Genomic DNA, 21287 nt, shown 5'->3' on the forward strand with positions numbered 1-21287 from the left:
GTCCTCTCGATTGCTATAATAACAACGACACCAATTAAGTTAAGACTCAATCATTTGAAAATTTAAAAATTATATCACCAGAAAAAGGAAAAAGAAATTCTATACGCAAATTGAAAGGATAATGAATTCCAAGTGTTTGAAGTTTTTATTGGAAATTGATAATATGGGTTAACTGAACGCTAATTTAGTTATGAAATTACTAAAATACATTTTCATATACAAATTAAGTTATACTTTTATGAGGGTATTTTTTTCATTTTGTATAAAAAATCAATAAAATTTTGATCATAATGAGATTTAAACTTAGAACAACAGGTATAATAAACAATTAGCTTAACCATTACAACTAAACATCAATTAATTTTTATTAAATATATTTGTTCATCCACATCATTGGTTTGCCATAAATCCAATATATATGGATGAGATTGTTTAATAAGTAATATACAATTAAGGGATAAATTTCAAATTTGCACATAAATTTTGATCCATCATATAATGTGATGGACGAACTTTTGTTTGGCACAATTATGCTCATTCAAAGCTTAGTTTTGATCTAATTAAAAATCTAAAACTTTAATTTTAATTCAACTGTACATGTTTTGAAAAAAAAATCTAAAAAATTTTCTACTAGTAAGCATAATTTTTTGTATAATGCAATAAGAAATTATAAAATAGTACATCAGTAAAAATATTAATAGCTTACAAAAATTGAATCAAATTTATTTTCACAATTAACACATGTTTTTATTAAGATTCATTGATTATATCCTTGTTGATATAAAGTATAATAAATATTTGAAATAGAGAAGAAAAAGAAAACCTAACCCCCATACCAACCAAACACAAGTAATTTTCAGCCACACTTTGGAATTGTTACTTTGTCAACATTATAATAACTGATTGATTATTATGTTTTGAGTACAGTAGTAAAATATTTTATATATTTTTTAAATATAAATTTAAATTTAAATTGAAAGCGCTGCGTAGTCATCAACATCAATGGTGGGAACTGAATTCGCACCTGTTCAATAATTATAGGCAATATAATAAGAAATATGTTATTAATGAGGGGAGGGGCTCCTGGAACCAAATGCAATATATTGTAAAGAAATTCGCAGCGGATTGTTTCTCTCTCTTAGTTTTCTTGGTTAACCTGGATACGTCTAACAACTTGCTCAGAAGCTGAAACAGGAAAACTACAAAACCAAAAAAGCTCACTCAGAATTTACCCTTTCTTTTGCTTATCAACCATCATGCGTGTTAAAGATAAAGAGCAGGTCACCCCAGAAATAGACGACCTTGATGACAACTACTACACCAAAACGTCTTGCTCTTTGCTTTCTTGGGGTGATTTCTTGTGTACACAGATGGAGAATTGGTCTCTTAAACACTCTCCTCTACATGTAGACGTCTTCAGTGGCAGCAATAGAGTTAATATCCTAACTTCCATTTCTTGTAATCATTTGAAAAAGGAATTGTTGCTTTTGATGACAATTTCTTTTTTATAATTCTGTTTTTGGTGCTTTTTTTTTCTGAAGTTGAGAAATTTGTTGATTGAATTGTGTTTGTGTTCTTGGTTTCTCAAAAGAATGTTGCTTTGATGACAATTTCTTATTATTCTATTCTGGGTTCTGGTTCTTTCTGCTTTTAAGTTGAGAATTTTGTTGCTATTATTGTAATTGTGTTATAGCCAATTTCAATTGTTTGTGATATGGACCTTGGAGAATTACATCCCAAAAGCAAGCTCTTGGACCGGAAGAAGCTAGGTGCATATAAACCCCACTAACCCATACTCTCTATATGGAAATCAAGCCTCATACCTTGCAGTTAGGCACATAATAATCCATCATGCTCCACAAGCCCTGTATGGCTTATTTTGCATTAACTTATCCGAGCCTTGGGGCGAAAACTGCAATGCTAACATCACCAGCTGTGCTACATGATTGACCCCAAAAAGTAGTTATTAGGGTGGAAGAGATAAACCCCACAAAGATGACCTATTGCAAGTAGGCGTATAACATTTTCTTCCGTGTATATATGTACTTCGATCATCACTCATTAGTCATAATTTCATTTTTGATGGATTATCAAAGTTCCATCAGCTACTTATATTCAGTTTTGTGTCAGATTCATCAATCATGTATTCCTAGTTGCAAATTTTGTTATATTCAATTTTGATCAGAAGTGGGTCTGATAATGTTAGGACAAAGAGGAAGTGACTTCTTTTGACACTCTAACCTATAAAATCATATAAGGTATGTTGTTTGTGTTTGGTTATGGTACCAATTCAACACACATGTAAATTAGATTTCTTGTTCTTCCTTTTATTAAAGGACTATTAATATTGATTTTATATGGCCAAAGATCTCTTTAGGGTGAAAAAAATTCTTATTGGTTGTAGATACAAGGATGTAGCTAGATGTTGCATGAAGGGTACGCCCTTGCCAGCTTATGATCTGCCTTTGTTCCTAAAATTTTCGAATATTGAACATATACACACTGATATTTACTTTGTTGAAGTATGTTCAGAATTCAGCTTTATATTCTTTGGTCAATGGAATTGGTGAGCATGCTATTACACTATTATTATATGTTTACGGCTTCTTTATCTTTTAACCTCAATCCGTGGTGCCTCCTGCTGGTGCAATCATTTTCAGAATTGTGTGCAAAGCAGTTATAATTTCTATTGTGCTATCAAATTTTGTAGAATCAACATATTCATATCTTATGCAGTTGTATCCAGACAGGACTAAGTTCATTTATACATTATAGCTCTCTCTTCCTTGACAATGCTTCTTCATGTTTCTTTTATGGTATTTTTTTTTTGATAGTCTCCTTATTTGTATTTCGTTCAGCTGGAAAGTATTTCTGAGGACTCAGTTACCACAGAAAGACAAACTGACCTGTTAACAAATTTTATCCCCACTCTTCGGTCAGGTGAGTGGTCTGACATTGGGGGTCGTCCCTATATGGAGGATACTCATATATGCATTGCAGACTTGGCTAAGAATTTTGGTTGTGATTTAGTGAGTGAAGAAGCTATTTCCTTCTACGGTGTAAGTTCATAAACTATCCCTTTTTCTTCTATATATTGGCATGTTGAACTTTCCAATATCCCTGCCTCTAATACTATTTTCTTCTTATGTATTTGTGGTTATTTTAGAATACGGAGATAAATTAAACATTCTTGTTCAACTCTTTGATCTAGGAATAAACGTGAGTTACTTTCACGCAACTGATGTAATTGGAAAGACAAATGTGCTTTTGTCATCTCTAACAAATGACTCAAACTTGAAAGTTACTGCAGCTTCTGTTCTTAACATTAGCTGTCTTAAAAGTTGCATTTGAATGAATCTGAAAATGATATAATCCTAAATTTAGTGTTCCTGAACACAATTATAACATCTTTTCTTAGCATATAAACTTAGCATGAGTCAATGATCAGTTTAATCTTTTCAGCTTTGGAGCCATCAAACACTGGTGGTATTCTCTTCTTTATGGGTTATGTTCTTAGTTTAGCTGTATAGTCTACACAAAGCATGGATGTACAGAAGTGATGCATGATGAATTTGATGCAGAATTGTTAAAAGGGAAAAAAGAAGAAGATACAAGGCAGTATTTAACACTCTTGTTGGAGACCTTCTTTACTTATTTTCTATTTAAAAATGACCTCTAACTGAATAGCTATCTGTTAGATTAGAACTCATTCTTGCAGCCAAAACTAATGCACGGGAATCACACTAAATATACCATAAGAGAGAAATAGGCTCCCAGGAATTACATAAGCATTCTCTTTATTGACATAAAAGGAGCAGGTTTTTGATGGGCACGGAGGAAAGGATGCATCTCATTTTGTCCGTGATCATTTGCCTAGAGTTATTGTTGAGGATGTTGATTTTCCCTTGGAACTTGAGAAAGCGGTCACCAGGTCATTCATGGAGACTGATGCTGCATTTGCGAAGTCATGCTCTCTCGAGTCATCACTGGCTTCTGGCACTACTGTTCTCACTGCAATGATATTTGGGAGGTAAGCACTTCCAAAGCTTTTTTGGCTGGAAAAAACAACTATAAAATGAAGATAGACATTGAGACAGGTTACATTAGAAAATCTGATGCATTTGAATTTGGCGAAGTGAATGAAGTTGAGATTTCTAGTGTGTATAATCTGGACACTTTCTAATTTGTTTCTGCTATATGTTAGAATAAATTTTATGGTTTTTGCTTTGCTTGAAAGGAATATCTTACCTTTTACAGGTCTTTACTTGTGGCAAATGCTGGGGATTCTAGGGCGGTACTGTCATGGCATGGAAGAGCTATAGAGATGTCAAAGGATCATAGGCCCTGTTGCATGAAAGAGAGAAGGCGGATCGAGGCTCTGGGTGGATTCGTTGATGATGGTTATCTGAATGGTCAACTAGGGGTCACCCGAGCATTAGGCGATTGGCACATTGAAGGTATGAAGGAAACCGGTGAGAGAATTGGCCCCCTAAGTGCTGAACCAGAACTCAAAATGATAACACTGACTAAGGAAGATGAGTTTTTGATCATCGGTAGTGATGGAATATGGGACGTTTTTACCAGCCAAAATGCCATAGATTTCACAAGGCGGCGGCTCCAGGAGCACAATGATGTCAAATTATGTTGCAAAGAAATAGTTGAAGAAGCAATAAAAAGAGGAGCAACAGACAATTTGACCGTTGTTGTGGTGTGTTTTCACTTGGAGCCACCTCAACCTTCTGTCAGACAAAGGGGAAGAGTCAGGAGAAGCATTTCTGCTGAGGGGCTTCAGAGTCTTAAATGCCTCTTAGAAGGATAGAACTCTATTACATTTGTTTACACTCAATACATGGTTGGTACACAAAGGAGACAACTAGTTAATGATGAACATTCACCAATAGAACAAAAGAAAACTTGAAAGAATCAAATCATGGAATTAGGGTTCAGAATTTGGTAGATTTTCTTTCCTGATCATTCTTATTGGCTTCAAATGAAGCTTTGGATAATTTGATGAACAGAATCGATTTGTCTGCTAGGCAGACTATAAACAGAAATAAATCTGTTATTGTACTATTTTCTAAAGAAGATATATTCTTTGCAAACATTTGTCATCTTCTTGATTGTGCTAGTATTGAACTTTTGACAGTTTAATTGCCATCCTTTTGGGTATCCTCTGTTTCTTACCAAAGAAGTTGATAGTCTTACCTGTTTGAGCTAAAGATGGCACCTGAATGGATCTTCCTGTAGCTTGTTGGGTATATCTGGGGTGCAAGTAATAATTTTGGACCTATTTGTGTTGTTCTGCATACAATACTAATACGGAATGTATATACACACATGTATATAACAATACAACACAATTAATGAAGTAACATAAAATATGTCAAAATGTTATATAATATTTTAAATATGTTAACAACTTGAAAAAATAATTCAAACCTGATAAGAATACATAAATTACAAGTAGTCAGTGTAACTTGTAATCCAACTCCATACTACCATAACGGATTTGATAGACATGACAGTTTTATACGCACGTTTGCATTAACACACACAGCAACGTATCACAAGACTGCAAATAGAATTCTCTTTGTGCAAAAACGTAGAGATGAATGGTTCCATTGTTAATCTTCTTTACCAGGACAGAAGACGCCAAAATCTCATTGAAGATTTAAGAACACGGCTTACAACATTTCAAAGAGAACAAACTTTGATCTAATATAGGTAAAATGAGGAATGAACTGATACAAAAATTATGGTACATGTATATATGAACTGAAGATTTTCAGTGTATAAAAGAATGAAATACAATTGAGATTGAGGTACAATGAAAAAAAACTTCAACAACATATTCTGTATGCCTGTATCCTAATAAGATGCTTTCTAAACAGTCAGAGGCCTAGAGAAACTGCATCAACTTGCAGTCACACTACTACCAAGCTCTTTCCCCTCACTTACCATCCTTCCAATCTCGGTTTTTGCAACACGAACCAAGAATATACTAGCAAAGAATATAGCAAAAATTAGCATAAGAAATACACTATTCCAACCCCTAGTGGATATATACCCAGCCAAAAGGGGCCCAAGAGCTGCTCCCACAGAGCCAGTGCCATCTATGATTGCTGTCACTGTAGCTAATGCACGGGAGTTTCCTTTAATCAAGTCCTGGGTACCAAGATCAGCAGCAACAGCTGTTGTAATTAGTGAATAAGGCCCATTCACTAGCAACCCAGAGAGAAACATCAATCCTATATTGGTAACCATAGAGACACTTCCATAAATCCGGTACAAAATGAGTGCAGGAATTGATAGTAATAAGAAAGTAACCGAAGTAACTGCACGAGCATCAATGACATCCGAAATGAAACCTGCTAGCACCCCACCTAAGACTCCTCCAATATCGAATATTGTAGAGAGGATCCCAGCAGTTTTATGGGACAAATGCACTCCTGCAACGGCTACAATGCCAACACAAATTTGCAAGAATAAATAAACATCCACCGTTTTAGCTAATCAAAGAGCAGTAACAGATTCAAAGCATCTAAAACATGCTCAGGCCCTACAGCATATAACTTCATAGATAACCATCTGAGATCGGGCTAATGTCGCCACACTTAAAATATATGAAATGCTTAACTTAAAATTAGCACCAACAATTATTGCCATGGCCATATTATTGAAATGCATTTCTGGAGAAATTTCCTTTGGATACACTAAAACAACTCAAGTTAACTCTTGAAATAATAATCGCACCAAGTGATAACAAGTACCTGTGTGTCTTATGTAGAAGGGCAACCAATACAAAAATGTATAAGCCACCAACTTGGAGAAGAAGAGGCAGAAAGAAAATGGTGCCACACCTGGCAACCTCCATGCCTCCAAGAATCCAATGGCAGCCAGGGAATCAGAATCCTTGTTCTCGAGCAACCCTGCTTCCTCTGATTCCACTTTTTCTAAATTCGCCACATTTTCTTCCCCCACACACATCTCAATCTCTTTTCCAGACGACATCATTTCAAACCCCAAATCATCAGGGCTCACCACTAAGAAACAAAAAACCAAAATCCCAACTACAATAATCAAAATCCCGGGCACCAAAAAAGACCAACCCCAACCAAACTCCAAAACCCCAGAAGCCACAACAGACCCAATAATATTCCCAACAGATGTATGTGAAGTCCAAACCCCCATAATCAACCCTCTCTTCTCCTTCCCAAACCAATTCCCTACAACAGAAACCACACAAGGCCACCCTATAGATTGAAAAACCCCACAAATAACTTGAACTCCAATAAAATAACCCAACAAATGAACATCAAACCAATAGCCAAACCCAAAAATTATCGTCAAAATGCCACTACCCATCATTCCAAACACAAGAAAAAGCCTTAAATCAATCCTATCACCTACATGTCCAGCAAAATACATCCCTATAGCATATGATGTTAAAAATGCAAGATCAAGCTCACCCAGCCGATGGGTTCCTTCGGGGCCGTTGAACGGGGCCCATCCGGTGTTGTTAGAGGTAGAATCTGTTTGAACAGTGGGTCCTAAGACGCTTTTCACAATGCTGGGGGGTTTCCGGGAAGCATGGAAAGAGGCGTAGGCTAAGAAAGTGAGAATCAAGACGAAGATTTGGTGGAAGAAAAGGGTTGTGTGGGGAGGTTTTAGGGAAGGGAAAAGGGTGAATCCAGGAGCTAGGCTTGGAGTGTAAGATCGCATTATGAAAGGAAAAAGATTTCGAATTTTCGATCTTCGAAATCTGAAATTCTTTTAACAAAACAATCTTTCATGCGATGTGGGAATGGAATTAGAGGATAGAGCTAAAGAGAAAAAGGAGAAGAGAGTTTGGTTAGAGATGAAGAAACATGGGATTTTAGGACAACAAATTAGATATCCAATGGAGTCTTTGAACTACCTCAAGGCTGAAACTGCCAAACCTGTTAGCCATCTCAACATTTCATTTCCCATTGTTCTGAATTTTAGGTTGACTTTTGGATTGATCCCTGAATTTTTTTTTAAATCACCTAGTTTAGTAACTCTGTATTAATATTAATTTTGACATGTCACTAATAATTAATTTGTTGGTGACACATGACAACTTATCAATATACTGCATGACACGTATAAATTTTAAAAGTTAAAAGTAAAATTTTTAAAAATAGATAAATTAATTAAAAATATTTTTTTTCACACCAAGCATGAACCTCAACAAAAAATAGTTCTTTTTTTATTAATTTAAATATTTTTAGAAAAATTTTAATTTTATGCTACTGAGAAGTTATCACGTGTCACTACCTAATTGGCTATCAATGTCATATTAGTACAAACTAACAATGTTAAAATAGAGGTACCAATTCATGTACCAACTAAGTATAATAAAAAGTTCAGATACCAACTACATATTTTTAAACAAGTTCAGGGAACAAACTACATATAATATAACCTTTTTCAAATTTCCCAAGGCAAAGATGTAACTTGCAAAATCTCCTTAATTTTATTTTTACTAATATCACAAGTAAGAGAAATAAAACAAACAATAAATCATAGGTCTTGGTTTACGATATTAGGCACTTTCAATTATAAATAAACACTTAAAAAAATAAAATTTCAACTCAACTCGAGAATTTATTTCTTGTACATTTAAGAATTGCAAGAACATATTTTTATCTTATTATTAATTTGTAATCTAGACTTGTCGGAGAGAATTCCTAGCTATTAGAAGCATTAAATTCGCGCATTTAAAATACCTTGCAAGCAATGATATCGATGCCCATAATGTGGCAAAAGATATCTTCAAGGCTGGTGTCAACATCTCAAAAACAAGTAGTGATACATTACCTTTGTAGATTATGTTCTAGCTATTAATTTACCCATGTATCGATATCTTATTAAATGTATTGATACTTGGGTTAGGCATTGATATTTAAGTATCGATACTTAACCCACCTAAAAACATTGTTTGAAATAGGTATCAATACTTAACCTTAAAATGATTTAGAAAACACTTTAATTTTTAAACCATATTAGGATTACTTAAAAGCACCTGTAATAAACAAAGACATTTTTTAAAACTTATTTTTAAGTATTTGTAACACTTGAACTTATTTTAAAGATTATCAAATTAATTTTTAATTATTTAATCAAGGGATTCAAATCTAATTTAATTAAGAATAATTATTATATCAAAATACTTTGAAAATTAATAGAAGAAGAAATGAGCAATACTAGATGTAGGCTACCGATTTTAACAAGATTCCCATTAATCGAAGACTCTTCTAAACACATATTTTAAGACATCTTCTTGTTGCAACAACAGAACACAATCAAACTAACCAACTTGTCCTAAAAATCAAGAAAAAAATGAAACTAAACCTAGGAATAAGATTCTTAAAAGTATGCCATAACCCCTGTGTTTTTATTTCTAGGAATTTAATCTCTGCACATTTTAATTTTTCTTTTTGTTAAATTTATTCATGTGATATTTTGAAAAAAAAAAACACAAACATGGTAACCATGTAGTTAAAAAATTGGTGTTATAATGAAATTGAATTTACCAAGAAAGTTTAACCGTGTATAAATGTTATATTCTAAATATTCAAAAAGTACAAGAACTAATAACATATTTTAACAAAAGAGAAAACAGCATAGAATTAATTCTTTCTTCAAGATTTCAAAAGGAATGAGAGTCTTCCAACCTCAGGAAGGTTTGAGTTACTGATATTCCAAGTTTTATTTAAATTCAACTGACCAACACATGCTACTTGTATGCAAACTGGATGTACCAAAATATACAAGGAATGGAGAAGAAGGTGAATGCCATTAATGCTCAAGTGAAGGTAGATGATAGATGGGACTAGACAAGAGGTAAAGTGGCAGTTCAATAAAACAACATTACTACTATGTTATAAAAGTCAAAAACCAAAAAAAATGTGACTACAAATTTCCCCTATAATATAAATAATAGAATGTCATCTCATTTTTGCAATAAAAAGGACCATGATATTACCACATTTTAACATATAAGTCATGCCGCTGTTCATATACCAATAAAGTTCTCAAATCAGCAATTACGAATTTTCATAACCACGGGAAGCTTCGGTAAATCGTCCTCTTGATAAGTTACTCCGTCTGCGAAGAAAAAGAGTGATTTCCTTGGTATATGATTGACAAATTCTAAACATCTGGTATCAGACTAAAATGTTTCTCAAGACCTGTCACTACATCACAAATGCAACCAATGCACCCTTTTCCATAATGGAATAAAGTTTTCAAACAGTATTTGCTTAGGAACCATAAATTTAGACCAAGCCCAGATTCTAAGTACATAAGTTCGGTACATCCTTGGACTCCTTGAAAGAAATAACTGAAATTAATCTAAAGACTAAACTAGTTCGCAGCAAATTTAGCATTAACCTTGAAAATTCCTCTCCTAAATGCTGTTTTTCAGATATTATACCATGACTTCTGAATTGGGGGTGCAGTTAGCTTGTTTAGACATACATTAATATCTGTTTTAACTCTTTTTTAGTCAAAATAATAATAATTACATGCTTAAAATCTTTTTAATCACACCCAAGAACTTGGAAATAAGATGGCCAAAATAATGAGAAATTCATACAATTTTGTCAAAACTCAAACTAGTAACCTTGCTATTGACAAGTTACTTGTGTTTATTTTTTTTTCCTTTTTGGTGCTGTAGAAGCATTGCATGTGTCATATCGTGCATCTAATCTTTCTTGCACAACTAGACCTGCCTTAACTAGCTTCTTATGTACCAATATGCAATACCATACACGTAATTTCATGGACCACAACCTCCATATATTATTACTAGGGTTTAGGGTTTTGTCAATAATTTTAAGTGAGACATGGAAAAAGTTAGCAGTAGCAGGGACTATGATAAAAGGAAAAAGATGGAATAGACATCAGAAGTAATTAAACCAGTACCTTCTGACGTTTCGAGTTCGGTGGATTTTGTTCAGTGTCATTTGGTCTGCGTGAATTCCCGGTACTAGAGAGGTCAGCCTGCAAATGCAGCAGTATTTGGCATCATTATTGTTCACTTTAAAATTATGTTTTATCCCAATGGCTATACTTTCATTAACTTTTCATCCATATTTGAGCAAGGAAAGAATTAGCAAGACCTCAATCAAAGAAGCAATCCATGGTTTAAACCAGACCCATATCAACCACTACGAAAATAACTGAGGACAAGAAGCATGCTCACCGGGGCAGAAGTAGTTGCTTCTTCGGGAGTACTTCGTTGTGAACCCGCATGCTGAGATATGTATGGCATGATCTGATGAAGCAAATTAGATAAAAACACCCCTTGATTAGTAATACTTGTCTCACCTTCTGGAGCAACATTGGATGCTTCTGCTTGCCCTCGGACAGAATCTCTAGCTGTTCCTTGTGAACTCGCTTCCTCTACCTGAATTTCACCACCAGGGAAAATTGTCCTTAGAAACTGAAGAACATTACTAGGACTTTGTCTCTCAGAGTCTTGGTTGTTTTGAGTTCTGCCAGCAGCTAGAATGCTGATATTGACACTGCGTGTATTAGGACGCTCCTGTTGTCTTGAATTAGCATTCGGTAATGAACCTGCAGCAGGAAGCAGCTTGATGGTCAATTCTTGAAAGGTAAGCCTCCTGGTACACTTCACCTTTCCTTTTCCATTGTCATTTTCCCCCTTTTGGCTTTTAACTTTTTGGTCAATTCACATGGAAAATTCCAAACTGCAGAAACTAACAAAAGATGAAGAGCAGCATAGAATGTGCATGCTAATATTAATGAAGTGTTTCCCGAAACGTGAAAAAGGAAAAGCAATAAGTGTTTCCCAAGTTAAAAGGCTGCTAGAAGGTATATATTCTCAAAACAGCACTTTTGCATACCTTAAAAGGGAAATTTGGGAGGCAAATGAACACTTTTCCAAAGTAAGTGCTAGCTTTAATGTCTCAAGCTTTTGATATAACAATATTTAAGATAAAATTTATTACCAAGTTATTTAGTGAAAATATTATTGAAAATATCTTTAAACATTTTCAAAGCCTTAAAATATTAAAAAACGTGATCTAAATCTAAATGTGTTTTATCTTATACCAAATGTTTTTGAGTTAATAACAAGTTGTTTTAAAGTGTTTTTAAAGCAACTTAGTGGCTAAGTGTTGATACTAGGAGTATGGGTATCAATACATGGCAAATCAGTAGCCATGGAACAAAATAGAAAGGTCAATACTTGTTCATGAGGTATAGATATATGCTCTAGAGGTACAAATACATGCCTAAAAATATCGATACTTAGGGTGTTACAGCGGTAACTAACTGCTACTTTTTGAAGGAAATATCGATATCCTCTTAGTAGGTATAGACACTAAGTTGCAGTGGCACTTTTTCAACTCAAACTATTACATTGCAACAGCTAGAAAAGAGTTCTTTGATATAAATACTCTTCAACACTTCAAGACACAAGAAAACATCCAAGCATCCACATCAAGAGAATAGTATTTAATTCTTTATTTCTTCTTATTCTCTTGCACATAGTTCTAGTGAGCCAAATCTGTGAACACCTACCTTCTTAGAGGTTTATTTGTGAAGGTTCTATCTTACCTAAAAAAGCAAATAGGGGTTGTAAAGGTTTATACCTTTTCCTTGAAAGGTACAATTCAAAGTAATAAATTAGAAAATCTTTAGTTGGGGTATACTAATGCAGTGGAGATAAGCAACTGGTGCCGAACCACTATAAATTGAATTGTCAAAGCTTTTCTTCCCTTCTCTTTTATTTTAAAAAAGGTTCTTAAAATCCTAATTCACCCCCTCTTGGACCTAATAGTAAGAAATTTAAAAACTATAAAATGCGAGAAAAAGGGCAAAAAAAGGAATAACAAACAACCTGCTGACAGCACCAAGGAAACAGTAACACTATGAAAAAAAGGAAAAACCCAATTTCCACATGGGAATGGCAATTGGGTACAAGGTAGGAGTGGCATTGAACAACAAATTCCAACAGCATCAATGCCAATGAAAAATTCTACCATGTTTTGCAAAAAGTTCAAAACAGAGTTTTTATCCATACGAGAACATACAATGTCACTAGTATGGCAAAGTATTGGATTTATCATATTACCATCTCTTGCAGACTCTTCTGAACTTTGATGTTGCACTGCAGATTCAGGAATTCGAAGCAGCTCAGGTTGAGCACCAGAAGATGGATGCTCACCAGATGCTTGAGGTCCCCGTTCACCACTTACGTGTCCAGGAGCTATGTTCTGTAATCTTCCAAGCAATGGGTAGTATACTCCCACAGAATTACCAGAAGACTCTGAAGGTAGGCGACCCAACGGAGCAGGTACAGCAGCAACCATGGTCCTAATAGGAACCACCCGCACTCCAGATTCTCCAGCAAAAGATGGCGTATCTGAGACCCTTGAAGTTGTTTGACTGCTACGATTCTCACTGTCAGAAACCATTGATTGGTTGCTTTGACCTGATTGGTTTGGGGGATGTTCCTCTCGAGTATTCGGTGTTGCCATTGATGAACCTTATGGTATACACCATCAGTCTCTGGTCCAATACAAAATACACATCAAAACACAGAATATAGCTAGGTATTCCATACCTCTTCGTATTTGTATGTCAATACGCCTAGGAACAAACCCAGTCCCAAGTCCATTAACCAAACCAGATCCAGGCTGGACAGTTCCCACAGGGATGGCACCAAAGCTAGTTCCTGGTTGAAAAGGAAGAGCCTAAAAACATACTGATCAATCAGCATAAACCAAAAAGCATTGACATCAAATAAGAGGGTTTCGTTAAGCTGTTAGAACATTGCCTGAACCATGAGAGGGTTTGGACCAGAAGGGGATATGAAAACTGCAGGGCCAGCATTAACAACAGCTTCAGACTGAAAAAAGAAAAGAAAAAAGAAAGAAACACGTGAGCAGTTATAACTACAAAGAACACAAATTATGTCAAAAGGAGTTAAAATGTTGTAGAGGCAGAATGAAACTATCTTACTGGTGTTTGACCTAAGCGTAGTGTCATGGTTGTACGACCAAGCTCAAGTAAAAGTGAGCCTAGGTTGTGCAGTAAAGCTCCGGTTCTCAATGCATTGGTCTGTGCAATCAGCCGTGCTGAGGGGTCAGTCACATTTACTTGATCCTCCAGTTGCCTTGCAAGTTGCTGTCCGTCAGCATAATAAAACAAAAAATTGAGAACTCATAAGAAAAAAATCAAGCCATGACAACTCCGCCTTCCCCCCCCCCCTTTTTTTTTTCTATCTTTCATTTCCACCAGCAGATGTATTCACATCTCCATCAAGAAGACAAGTTGTTACATAAACATGCAGCTTTTAGAAAGAAACTAAAAAGGTAGTTAGGGACACACTTGTACACTTTCTCCAGCTTGTTCAATGAGCATTTGCCTGGTAGAGAGTAACACTTCCGCCAAAGATGCAGGTGTAGGAAGACCTTCATGTACAGTTCCTGAATTTGATGCAGAATTAGAATCTCTAGATCCAGTCCTACTCATGGGAGCTGTCTGAGAATCATTTCCACCAGCTCTACCTGGCACTCAGATGAGTTGCAAATCATCAATGAACCATTATTCTTTCTGGTAGCTGACAGAGATAATATAACTACTTTTTTATCAAAGAAAAACTAACCAAGGGCATCAAATTCGTTCCGTATATGACTAAGATATTGGGACAATGTAGCCAAAGAATCAGGAATTACCTACAAACATGAAGAAAATTAAACATATAACTTAAAGCCCAAAAATAGGTTTTCCATAAGATTTATTTCACGAACAAATCCACTTGGGACATACAAGGAGACAGACAAATTAGCAAGAAAGTTAACGAATTCCAAACTCACAGGAGGCTGCATAGACCCCAAGGAAACCGCCGCTGGAAGTCCAAAAGCACTATGGGCTCTATCTGATTGACTTGTCATGCTGGCTAGCTCAGTTTGAGCTTGGGATGAATCTGGCATGCCACTACCACCAGACGTTCTTTCCTGTCTTTGTGAACCATGATCCTTAGGTATCCATCAATTCCCAAGAAATCATATGAATTTAGGAACAAATAAACAACGATACAGATATTAAAGCACATTAAAACCTTTGGATTACAGAAAAACAAAACTCAAGACTTCCCATGATCTCTAAGAGATTGTCAACATTCCATCTTGTTAAGACATGACCTACAAATGGACCCTGAAAATTAAGAATTTTGAATATTTGACTGTTTTGGATCTCCTTTTTAAGTTACTTGTTGTGTGCCAAAGCATAGAAAGCTTACACAAATACCCTCATCATATTTCAGACAAGCATTAGTTCAACCGTCAAAATAACTGTCATTACTTAATACTGAAAAATTAACTCACCCTGGCATCACTCCGAGTATTTCCACTTGCCATATTTGCGAACCCAAAAGAGCCAAGAACAGCAGAAACAATCTGCTGAGAAAGAAAGAAACAAATTAAAATTAAAGAAATTGTCATAAATATATATTTCCCTGTAGAAATATTCTCCATTTTACATCCAATTCCAAAATTACCCGACTGATTTCAGGAGGAACCCCATCCCCTTGATCAGGCACATTAAAAGTCTCTATGACAAAACTTGGGGCATGATTACTATGACCACGACTTGTACCTGACGCAGGATCATTTGCTGCAAAAAGTAATGCTAAGTATTAATAACAATCTTAACCAACTTTTCTCCCTTTTCAGAAACATAAGCAATTCATATTAAATTAATATTACAAAACCAAATTATCATCTAATATCTGTTACAAGTAGATCGCAGGTTTACACTGAACATAAAAGAAATAATGCTTGTGTAAGAATTGCTCTTTGGTAACTCAAATAATAAGAATGACATTGGCCACCATCTGGTATCATTCAACATCAGCTACCACAATTTAATCTCTGAACAGCATAACAGTTGGAAATCATTCTTTATTGACTAAGGGTGAGTTTGGATGGGCAGTGCGTTTACCTGCGGTTAGTGTAAAAGCAGCGGTAGCGGTGAGATTAGATACTGTAAGAACACTGTAGCGTAAGACAAAAAGTAGGCTAAACGCACCGCACCCAATCGCCCATCCAAACCCACCCTAACACTATCAAGCCTCAAAACCTCAAAAAAATACACAAAAAAATGGCTTGATCTTATTTCATGGAACTTCATTGCTTCAGGGCAGAACCGTTGGAAATTGGATCAACATTATCTTCCAACCAGGTTACTATGATCACATCTACCACAAAGGCAACATTTTCGGTTCAGATTCTACTTGTTTGACATTATCTCTTAAGGAAGCAAGATGGTGGGTAGGCGTCGTATACACATTTTCTTTTAATATTTGTCGAAGCACATCCCAAAATATTTTTGCATGAGGTCATGCGCTTGTCAAATCAAGGTCAAAATGATCTAATTTTAGTTTTTGCAGCTACTAGTGTTAAAAGTCTTCATAAGAAAGGAAAACATGTTGGGGGTAGGCATTGAAGGAGGCATGCTTATTTGTAAAACCATATTTATATCAACAGACAATAATAATGAACATATAACCCTTTATTGGCCAATACTTCATTTCAAACATGTGGCAAACAATGAACCAAAACTAACTTTTGTAAGGCATTGCATGGTGAGTCGGGCACTTCACACCTATCAAGCATTAACTAGGGCCAATACCAGCAAATCATCAAATTTAAAGCTACTAGCAAATGACAAAAGGCTTTTCCTTATAAACTGGAGCCTAAAGCCCACACAAATTTTAATTTTCCTCTCCCCCCCCCAATGAAAAACATGAGCTTATGCTATGTTTGTACCAAAAAAAAACAGGTGATAATGGATCGTAAAGTGCAGCAAAACCTGAATGATATGGTGAGCCATCAGATGATGGTGGAACTGGCTGCCTGACCACCAGGTGCAAGGTGTGACCATCCTCGACATCTATCTCAAGTTAAGAAACTTGACTCATATTCCAACTTTGAAACAGATAAAGATGCAAGAAAATTCCATAATGCAATCCAATTTCTATTCAGCAACCAAAAAATAGCAAGCATAAGAAAGTCATCCATATAAAACCAATTAATATTTAGTTACATTGTAAGTATTAAGTACTGCAATTGGAGAAAATTTCAACCGTCAGATGACCCATTCCACCCTTCCCTATAGCCAGAAGGACCTAACATTAAAAGACACATCGCAACATTTGCACGAGATAATGGTTCAAAAGGAAGTGCTTTAGTTTGGGACCCCGTTGATCCCTTGAAATCATTAAAAGACAAGTCACTGCATCTTCACTAAATTAAGATTCAAGAGGAAGTGCTTCAGTTTGGTTTGGTTTTGGACTCCACTAATCCTTTGAAAACATCAAAAGATACATCACATCTTCACTAGATAAAGGTTCATAAGGAAGCACTTCAGTTTGGTTTTGTTTTGGACTCAGCTGATCCCTTGAAAGCATAAAAGGTGCATCGCAGCATCTTCACTAAATAGATCACGAGGAAGTGCTTCAACTTGGTTTTGTTTTGGACTCAAATGATCCTTTGAAAGTACTAAAAAACACATTTCAACATTTTCACTAGATAAGGATTCATGAGAAAGAGCAGAGAGGAGAACTGAACTTACAAAGTCATATGGTGAGCCCACCATGTTCATACAAAGACATTTAGATCTTCCTCAGTTAGGTTTTTGGGAGACTAAGCCTCGCTAGACGGTTCATGTTTGAAAGGTTCATGTTTGGAAGGACAACTAAGTGAAGAAAAGGCTGGTTTGAAGATCTAAATGAAGAAAGGTTCATGTGACGAAAACTAGGAGAAGATGATCTCAATTAAGTTCACCATTCCTCTTAAACTCAGCTTACCATCTTCTTCTTCAAACCTACCTCTTTCTTCACTTAGTTGTCCTTCATAAACTTTCTAATGAGGCTGAGTCCCGCAAGAACACAACTAGGAGAAGATCTAAATGTCTTCATAAGTTCTTGTTGAACATGATGAGCTCATCATATGACTCTATAACTTCACTTCTCCTCTTTGCACTCCCTCATCAACCTTTATTTATATCTAGTGAAGATGCTGCAATCTGTCTTTTAATGCTTTCAAGGGATCAATGGAGTCCAAAACAAAACTAAACTGAAGCCCTTCCTCATGAACCTTTATCTAGTGATGATGCTGCAATTTGTCATGCTTAAAAGAGATCAATGGAGTCCAAAACAAAACCGAACTGAAGGACTATCTCAAAAACCTTAATCTAGTGAAGATGTTACAATGTGTCTTTAATACTTTCAGAGGATAGCGGAGATGTTACAATGCGTCTTTAATACTTTCAGGAGATCAGCAGACTCCAAAACCAAACCAAATTCCTCTTTGGCAGAATTCTTCCACCCCCTATAGAATATTATTCAGTACTTCTTCCACCCCTTATCTGTGTAAGGCTGAAGTGAACTAGCATTTGGAAAATTTCTTTTAGGTCCCAATGAGAGGGACTTGCTGCAAAAGAAAAAATAGCAGCAATAAATACAATGGAACAACTTTACACCTGAGAAAATCAATAAAATCTGGTAGCCACTTTACAAATCAGCATGAATATTGAAAAGAAAATGGATACGATATGCAGAAAGGAGCTGATCATCTTTTAGAACTTTTCCACGACAGATTAGCCGTTGTTGCTCTGACAACACACCAGTTACAGAAGCAATCTGTTCTTTTAGTGCAGGAACTGGCATCTGTAAAGTATACAGAGACAATGAACAAAAATGCAAAGCACAACGGTTAAAGAATTAACCGTATAAAATTTAGAACAAATATGCTAGTATAAGTGGCAAGTCAATCAGAAGGAAGTTAAAAGGTTAAAGATTAGAAAACCTCAACTACCCATGAAAAATCATGGTAACCATAGGAAGCTATCATATCAAAGTTTTTGTGAACTGCTACTAGCAAAATTAGACAACATTTTTACATTAACAATTCAAATTCTTCAAGAAATGAAGAAAAGATTCTATGCAAAGTCCAAGATTTGTCACAAAATATTAAAAAAAAAAAGGTGCTGGACAGAAAAACTTGTAAGTAAATATGCATTAACCAATTGTAATTGGTGAACTGAACAACATCTTACAACAGCACAATATCAGACCTTGGGTTAATTCATGACAAAACAAACTGAGAGTAACTTACCTGTTTATCCACTCTCAAAGTATAAGTCTGAGAGTCCAATGTTTTTATTTTTATTTCTATCGTGGCCTCAGAACCTTCCATTTCTGTATCACTGGGGACTTTATGAGCACTGGTGCTTCCCATTTTCCTCTGACCACACAAAAACCCGTAATCGAGGAAAACAATGAACCTTCAAAGGAGGCAAAAAATAATGTTTTATGTTTAATTGAACAAAAGAAAATTTCATAAGTACTGATTAAGCATTCATTAGAAATAAAAGAAACAAATTAGCACGTCAAAAGTCAATCGCGCTACTAAATTTTCGCATTACTTTCCCCATGAATAACAAGCATATGACCTTCGTTACCTGGACTCGGCAATTTGGGGTGCAGTACCCGTGTCGATACGATCCGACACGGGATACAGGTCAGATCCGGCAGAAACCAGCGGACACGGCGGTGGGTGAGAACTGAGATGAGAAGAGAAGGAAAAAAAAAACTGATTTGCAGAGACGAGAGAGAGAGAGAAGAGGGACGATGGTAGGAGGAAGATGATGATAGACGAAAGAGAAATAAATGAACAAAAAAATAAGGTGTAATAAAAGCTGAACCCTATATTTATATTTATATTTATATTTATATTTATATTTATATTTATATTTATATTTATATTATCTTAAATATTTAATTAAATAATCAAAATTATGAATTTTATAATAAATAAAAAAATTAATTATATAATTTACCAATTTGATTTATCTTAAATATCTATTTATATAGGATAAATTATAAAAATAACAATTTATGATTATTTTTTTTCGATTGAACTATAAAAGTTTATACACTAAACGTTATCGAATTATAATATTTTGTTTATTCATCTCTTAATAGTTATTATGGTCTTAAAAGAACATGACAAGTTAACTTAAAAGTTTATATCTAATTTGACATGCTAAGTTAATTCAATAGTTAATATCTAATTTAACTTATGAACTATAGTTAAATATTTAATTTGATACTTTTTCAAATTTTTAATCTATAATTATGAAAAAAAATTAAAAGATCTAAAATATAAAAAAAATTCTTTAAAAATTCATAAAGTGTTGGTAATGCAAAAGAATATTTTCGATTGCGGAAAATTCTCTAACTGTTACAAAAAATATTTTCAAAATATGTTTGTTGAGAAAAATCCTCTATTATTCTTGAAAACTAACACTTTTATTTTACCATTTTACCCTTTAGAAAACTGTATAAATAGGAGGTTATTATCCTCATTTTTCAAAGAACACAACAAAAGAAAAATAGCTTCTTTCTAGTCTCTAAATTTTGATGTTCTGCGAAATTACACGGGAGGAAAATTTTGTCTAGAAGATTGGGTTTTAAGCAGGATCGTTTGTAACCCCTCCAATCTTTCCTAGGAATTGAACCTAGTGAGATTTTGTCGGTTTTCTTCTAGTTTATTTTTCGACCAGATTTCCAACCAATTGCTTTGTTTTTCGGTTTCGATTCCTTTTAAGAAGAGTAATGCATGCCTTCTTTATTTGGGTGTACGAATATTGAAGTACTATGATAACCTTAGGGGGCGATGTCCACTACACTAACCTTGTGGGGATGGCCAATGTGTCTGAATTTTCCATGTTGAGAACTTTTATGTTGTTGTCACAAGGGATGGTTGGCATAAACCACATCTAGAGGGATGCATCCAACGGGATGCCACAAGAGTACAGTTGGTGCCTATAACACCCCTAACCCATCTCTGTCTCCGGATTTGGGTTATGGAGTATTATGACACATATAAACTCAAATAACATCATTAAACCATTCAAACATTAATTTAAATATCAATATTCAATCCACATATTAAACATAGCATAAATACACACTTATAGGCCTTAAATTGAGCTTACGAGACTTTAAAAATAGTTTGAAAACAATCAGGGACTAATTTGAAATAAAGTAGAAAAATATGAAAAAATTTTAAAAATTTTGGAAATAGGGGTCACACGACCATGTGATAGAGCCCAAACCGTGTGGCTTAGAAACATGGTCGTGTGGCCAAGCCATGTACAATTCGAAATTTGGGCCACATGACTGTGTCACAGCCTGTGTACAAATTGAAATAATGTCACACGGT

General features: G+C 35.0%; 3 protein-coding genes across 9 annotated transcripts; 1 reads left to right on the forward strand and 2 right to left on the reverse strand.

Annotated features, from left to right (window-relative positions):
- The first annotated feature begins 928 nt into the window (after positions 1-928).
- On the forward strand, positions 929-5104 carry LOC107901352 (probable protein phosphatase 2C 27). 3 transcript variants are annotated; one of them, XM_016827311.2, is made up of 4 exons: positions 929-1433; positions 2859-3059; positions 3819-4030; positions 4258-5104. In XM_016827311.2, exons 1-4 carry the CDS (start codon positions 1257-1259, stop codon positions 4817-4819), a joined length of 1152 nt encoding a protein of 383 aa, XP_016682800.1. In that variant the 5' UTR covers positions 929-1256; the 3' UTR covers positions 4820-5104. The 3 variants fall into 3 exon arrangements, with proteins under 3 accessions (XP_016682800.1, XP_016682799.1, XP_040951138.1); XM_016827310.2 differs by having other exon boundaries at positions 1053-1433; positions 3813-4030; XM_041095204.1 differs by lacking the exon at positions 929-1433 and adding an exon at positions 1482-2258 and having other exon boundaries at positions 3813-4030.
- A 638-nt stretch (positions 5105-5742) lies between these two features.
- Positions 5743-8088, reverse strand: LOC107901350 (putative glycerol-3-phosphate transporter 5). The gene is made up of 2 exons (XM_016827309.2): positions 6771-8088; positions 5743-6458 (listed from the first exon to the last, which is right to left on the reverse strand). The coding sequence occupies exons 1-2, from the start codon at positions 7720-7722 to the stop codon at positions 5914-5916; spliced, it is 1497 nt and encodes a 498-aa protein (XP_016682798.1). The 5' UTR covers positions 7723-8088; the 3' UTR covers positions 5743-5913.
- A 1796-nt stretch (positions 8089-9884) lies between these two features.
- On the reverse strand, positions 9885-19752 carry LOC107901349 (ubiquitin-like domain-containing protein CIP73). 5 transcript variants are annotated; one of them, XM_016827307.2, is made up of 16 exons: positions 19522-19752; positions 19176-19344; positions 18610-18727; positions 16870-16950; positions 15557-15672; positions 15384-15455; positions 14874-15014; positions 14663-14732; positions 14386-14564; positions 14017-14181; positions 13832-13903; positions 13619-13748; positions 13127-13540; positions 11231-11604; positions 10951-11028; positions 9885-10131 (listed from the first exon to the last, which is right to left on the reverse strand). In XM_016827307.2, the coding sequence occupies exons 2-16, from the start codon at positions 19296-19298 to the stop codon at positions 10123-10125; spliced, it is 2142 nt and encodes a 713-aa protein (XP_016682796.1). In that variant the 5' UTR covers positions 19299-19344; positions 19522-19752; the 3' UTR covers positions 9885-10122. The 5 variants fall into 5 exon arrangements, with proteins under 5 accessions (XP_016682796.1, XP_016682795.1, XP_016682793.1 ...); XM_016827306.2 differs by having other exon boundaries at positions 15384-15458; XM_016827304.2 differs by having other exon boundaries at positions 14874-15035; positions 15384-15458.
- Between the last annotated feature and the right edge of the window lie 1535 nt (positions 19753-21287).

Source organism: Gossypium hirsutum, chromosome D06 (genome assembly GCF_007990345.1).
Source record: "Gossypium hirsutum isolate 1008001.06 chromosome D06, Gossypium_hirsutum_v2.1, whole genome shotgun sequence".
NCBI classification, from domain to species: domain Eukaryota; kingdom Viridiplantae; phylum Streptophyta; class Magnoliopsida; order Malvales; family Malvaceae; genus Gossypium; species Gossypium hirsutum.

Coding starts and splice junctions, on each gene's coding strand:
- LOC107901352 (XM_016827310.2), top strand. CDS start 1,257: ATGCGTGTTAAAGATAAAGAGCAGGTCACCCCAGAAATAGACGACCTT. Junction 1,434..2,858: donor TCTTCAGTGGCAGCAATAGA/GTTAATATCCTA, acceptor TATTTCGTTCAG/CTGGAAAGTATTTCTGAGGA. Junction 4,031..4,257: donor ACTGCAATGATATTTGGGAG/GTAAGCACTTCC, acceptor TACCTTTTACAG/GTCTTTACTTGTGGCAAATG.
- LOC107901350 (XM_016827309.2), bottom strand. CDS start 7,722: ATGCGATCTTACACTCCAAGCCTAGCTCCTGGATTCACCCTTTTCCCT. Junction 6,459..6,770: donor CTTCTACATAAGACACACAG/GTACTTGTTATC, acceptor TTGGCATTGTAG/CCGTTGCAGGAGTGCATTTG.
- LOC107901349 (XM_016827304.2), bottom strand. CDS start 19,298: ATGGGAAGCACCAGTGCTCATAAAGTCCCCAGTGATACAGAAATGGAA. Junction 18,728..19,175: donor CTTTGAGAGTGGATAAACAG/GTAAGTTACTCT, acceptor TATACTTTACAG/ATGCCAGTTCCTGCACTAAA. Junction 15,036..15,383: donor ATACTCGGAGTGATGCCAGG/GTGAGTTAATTT, acceptor TGGATACCTAAG/GATCATGGTTCACAAAGACA.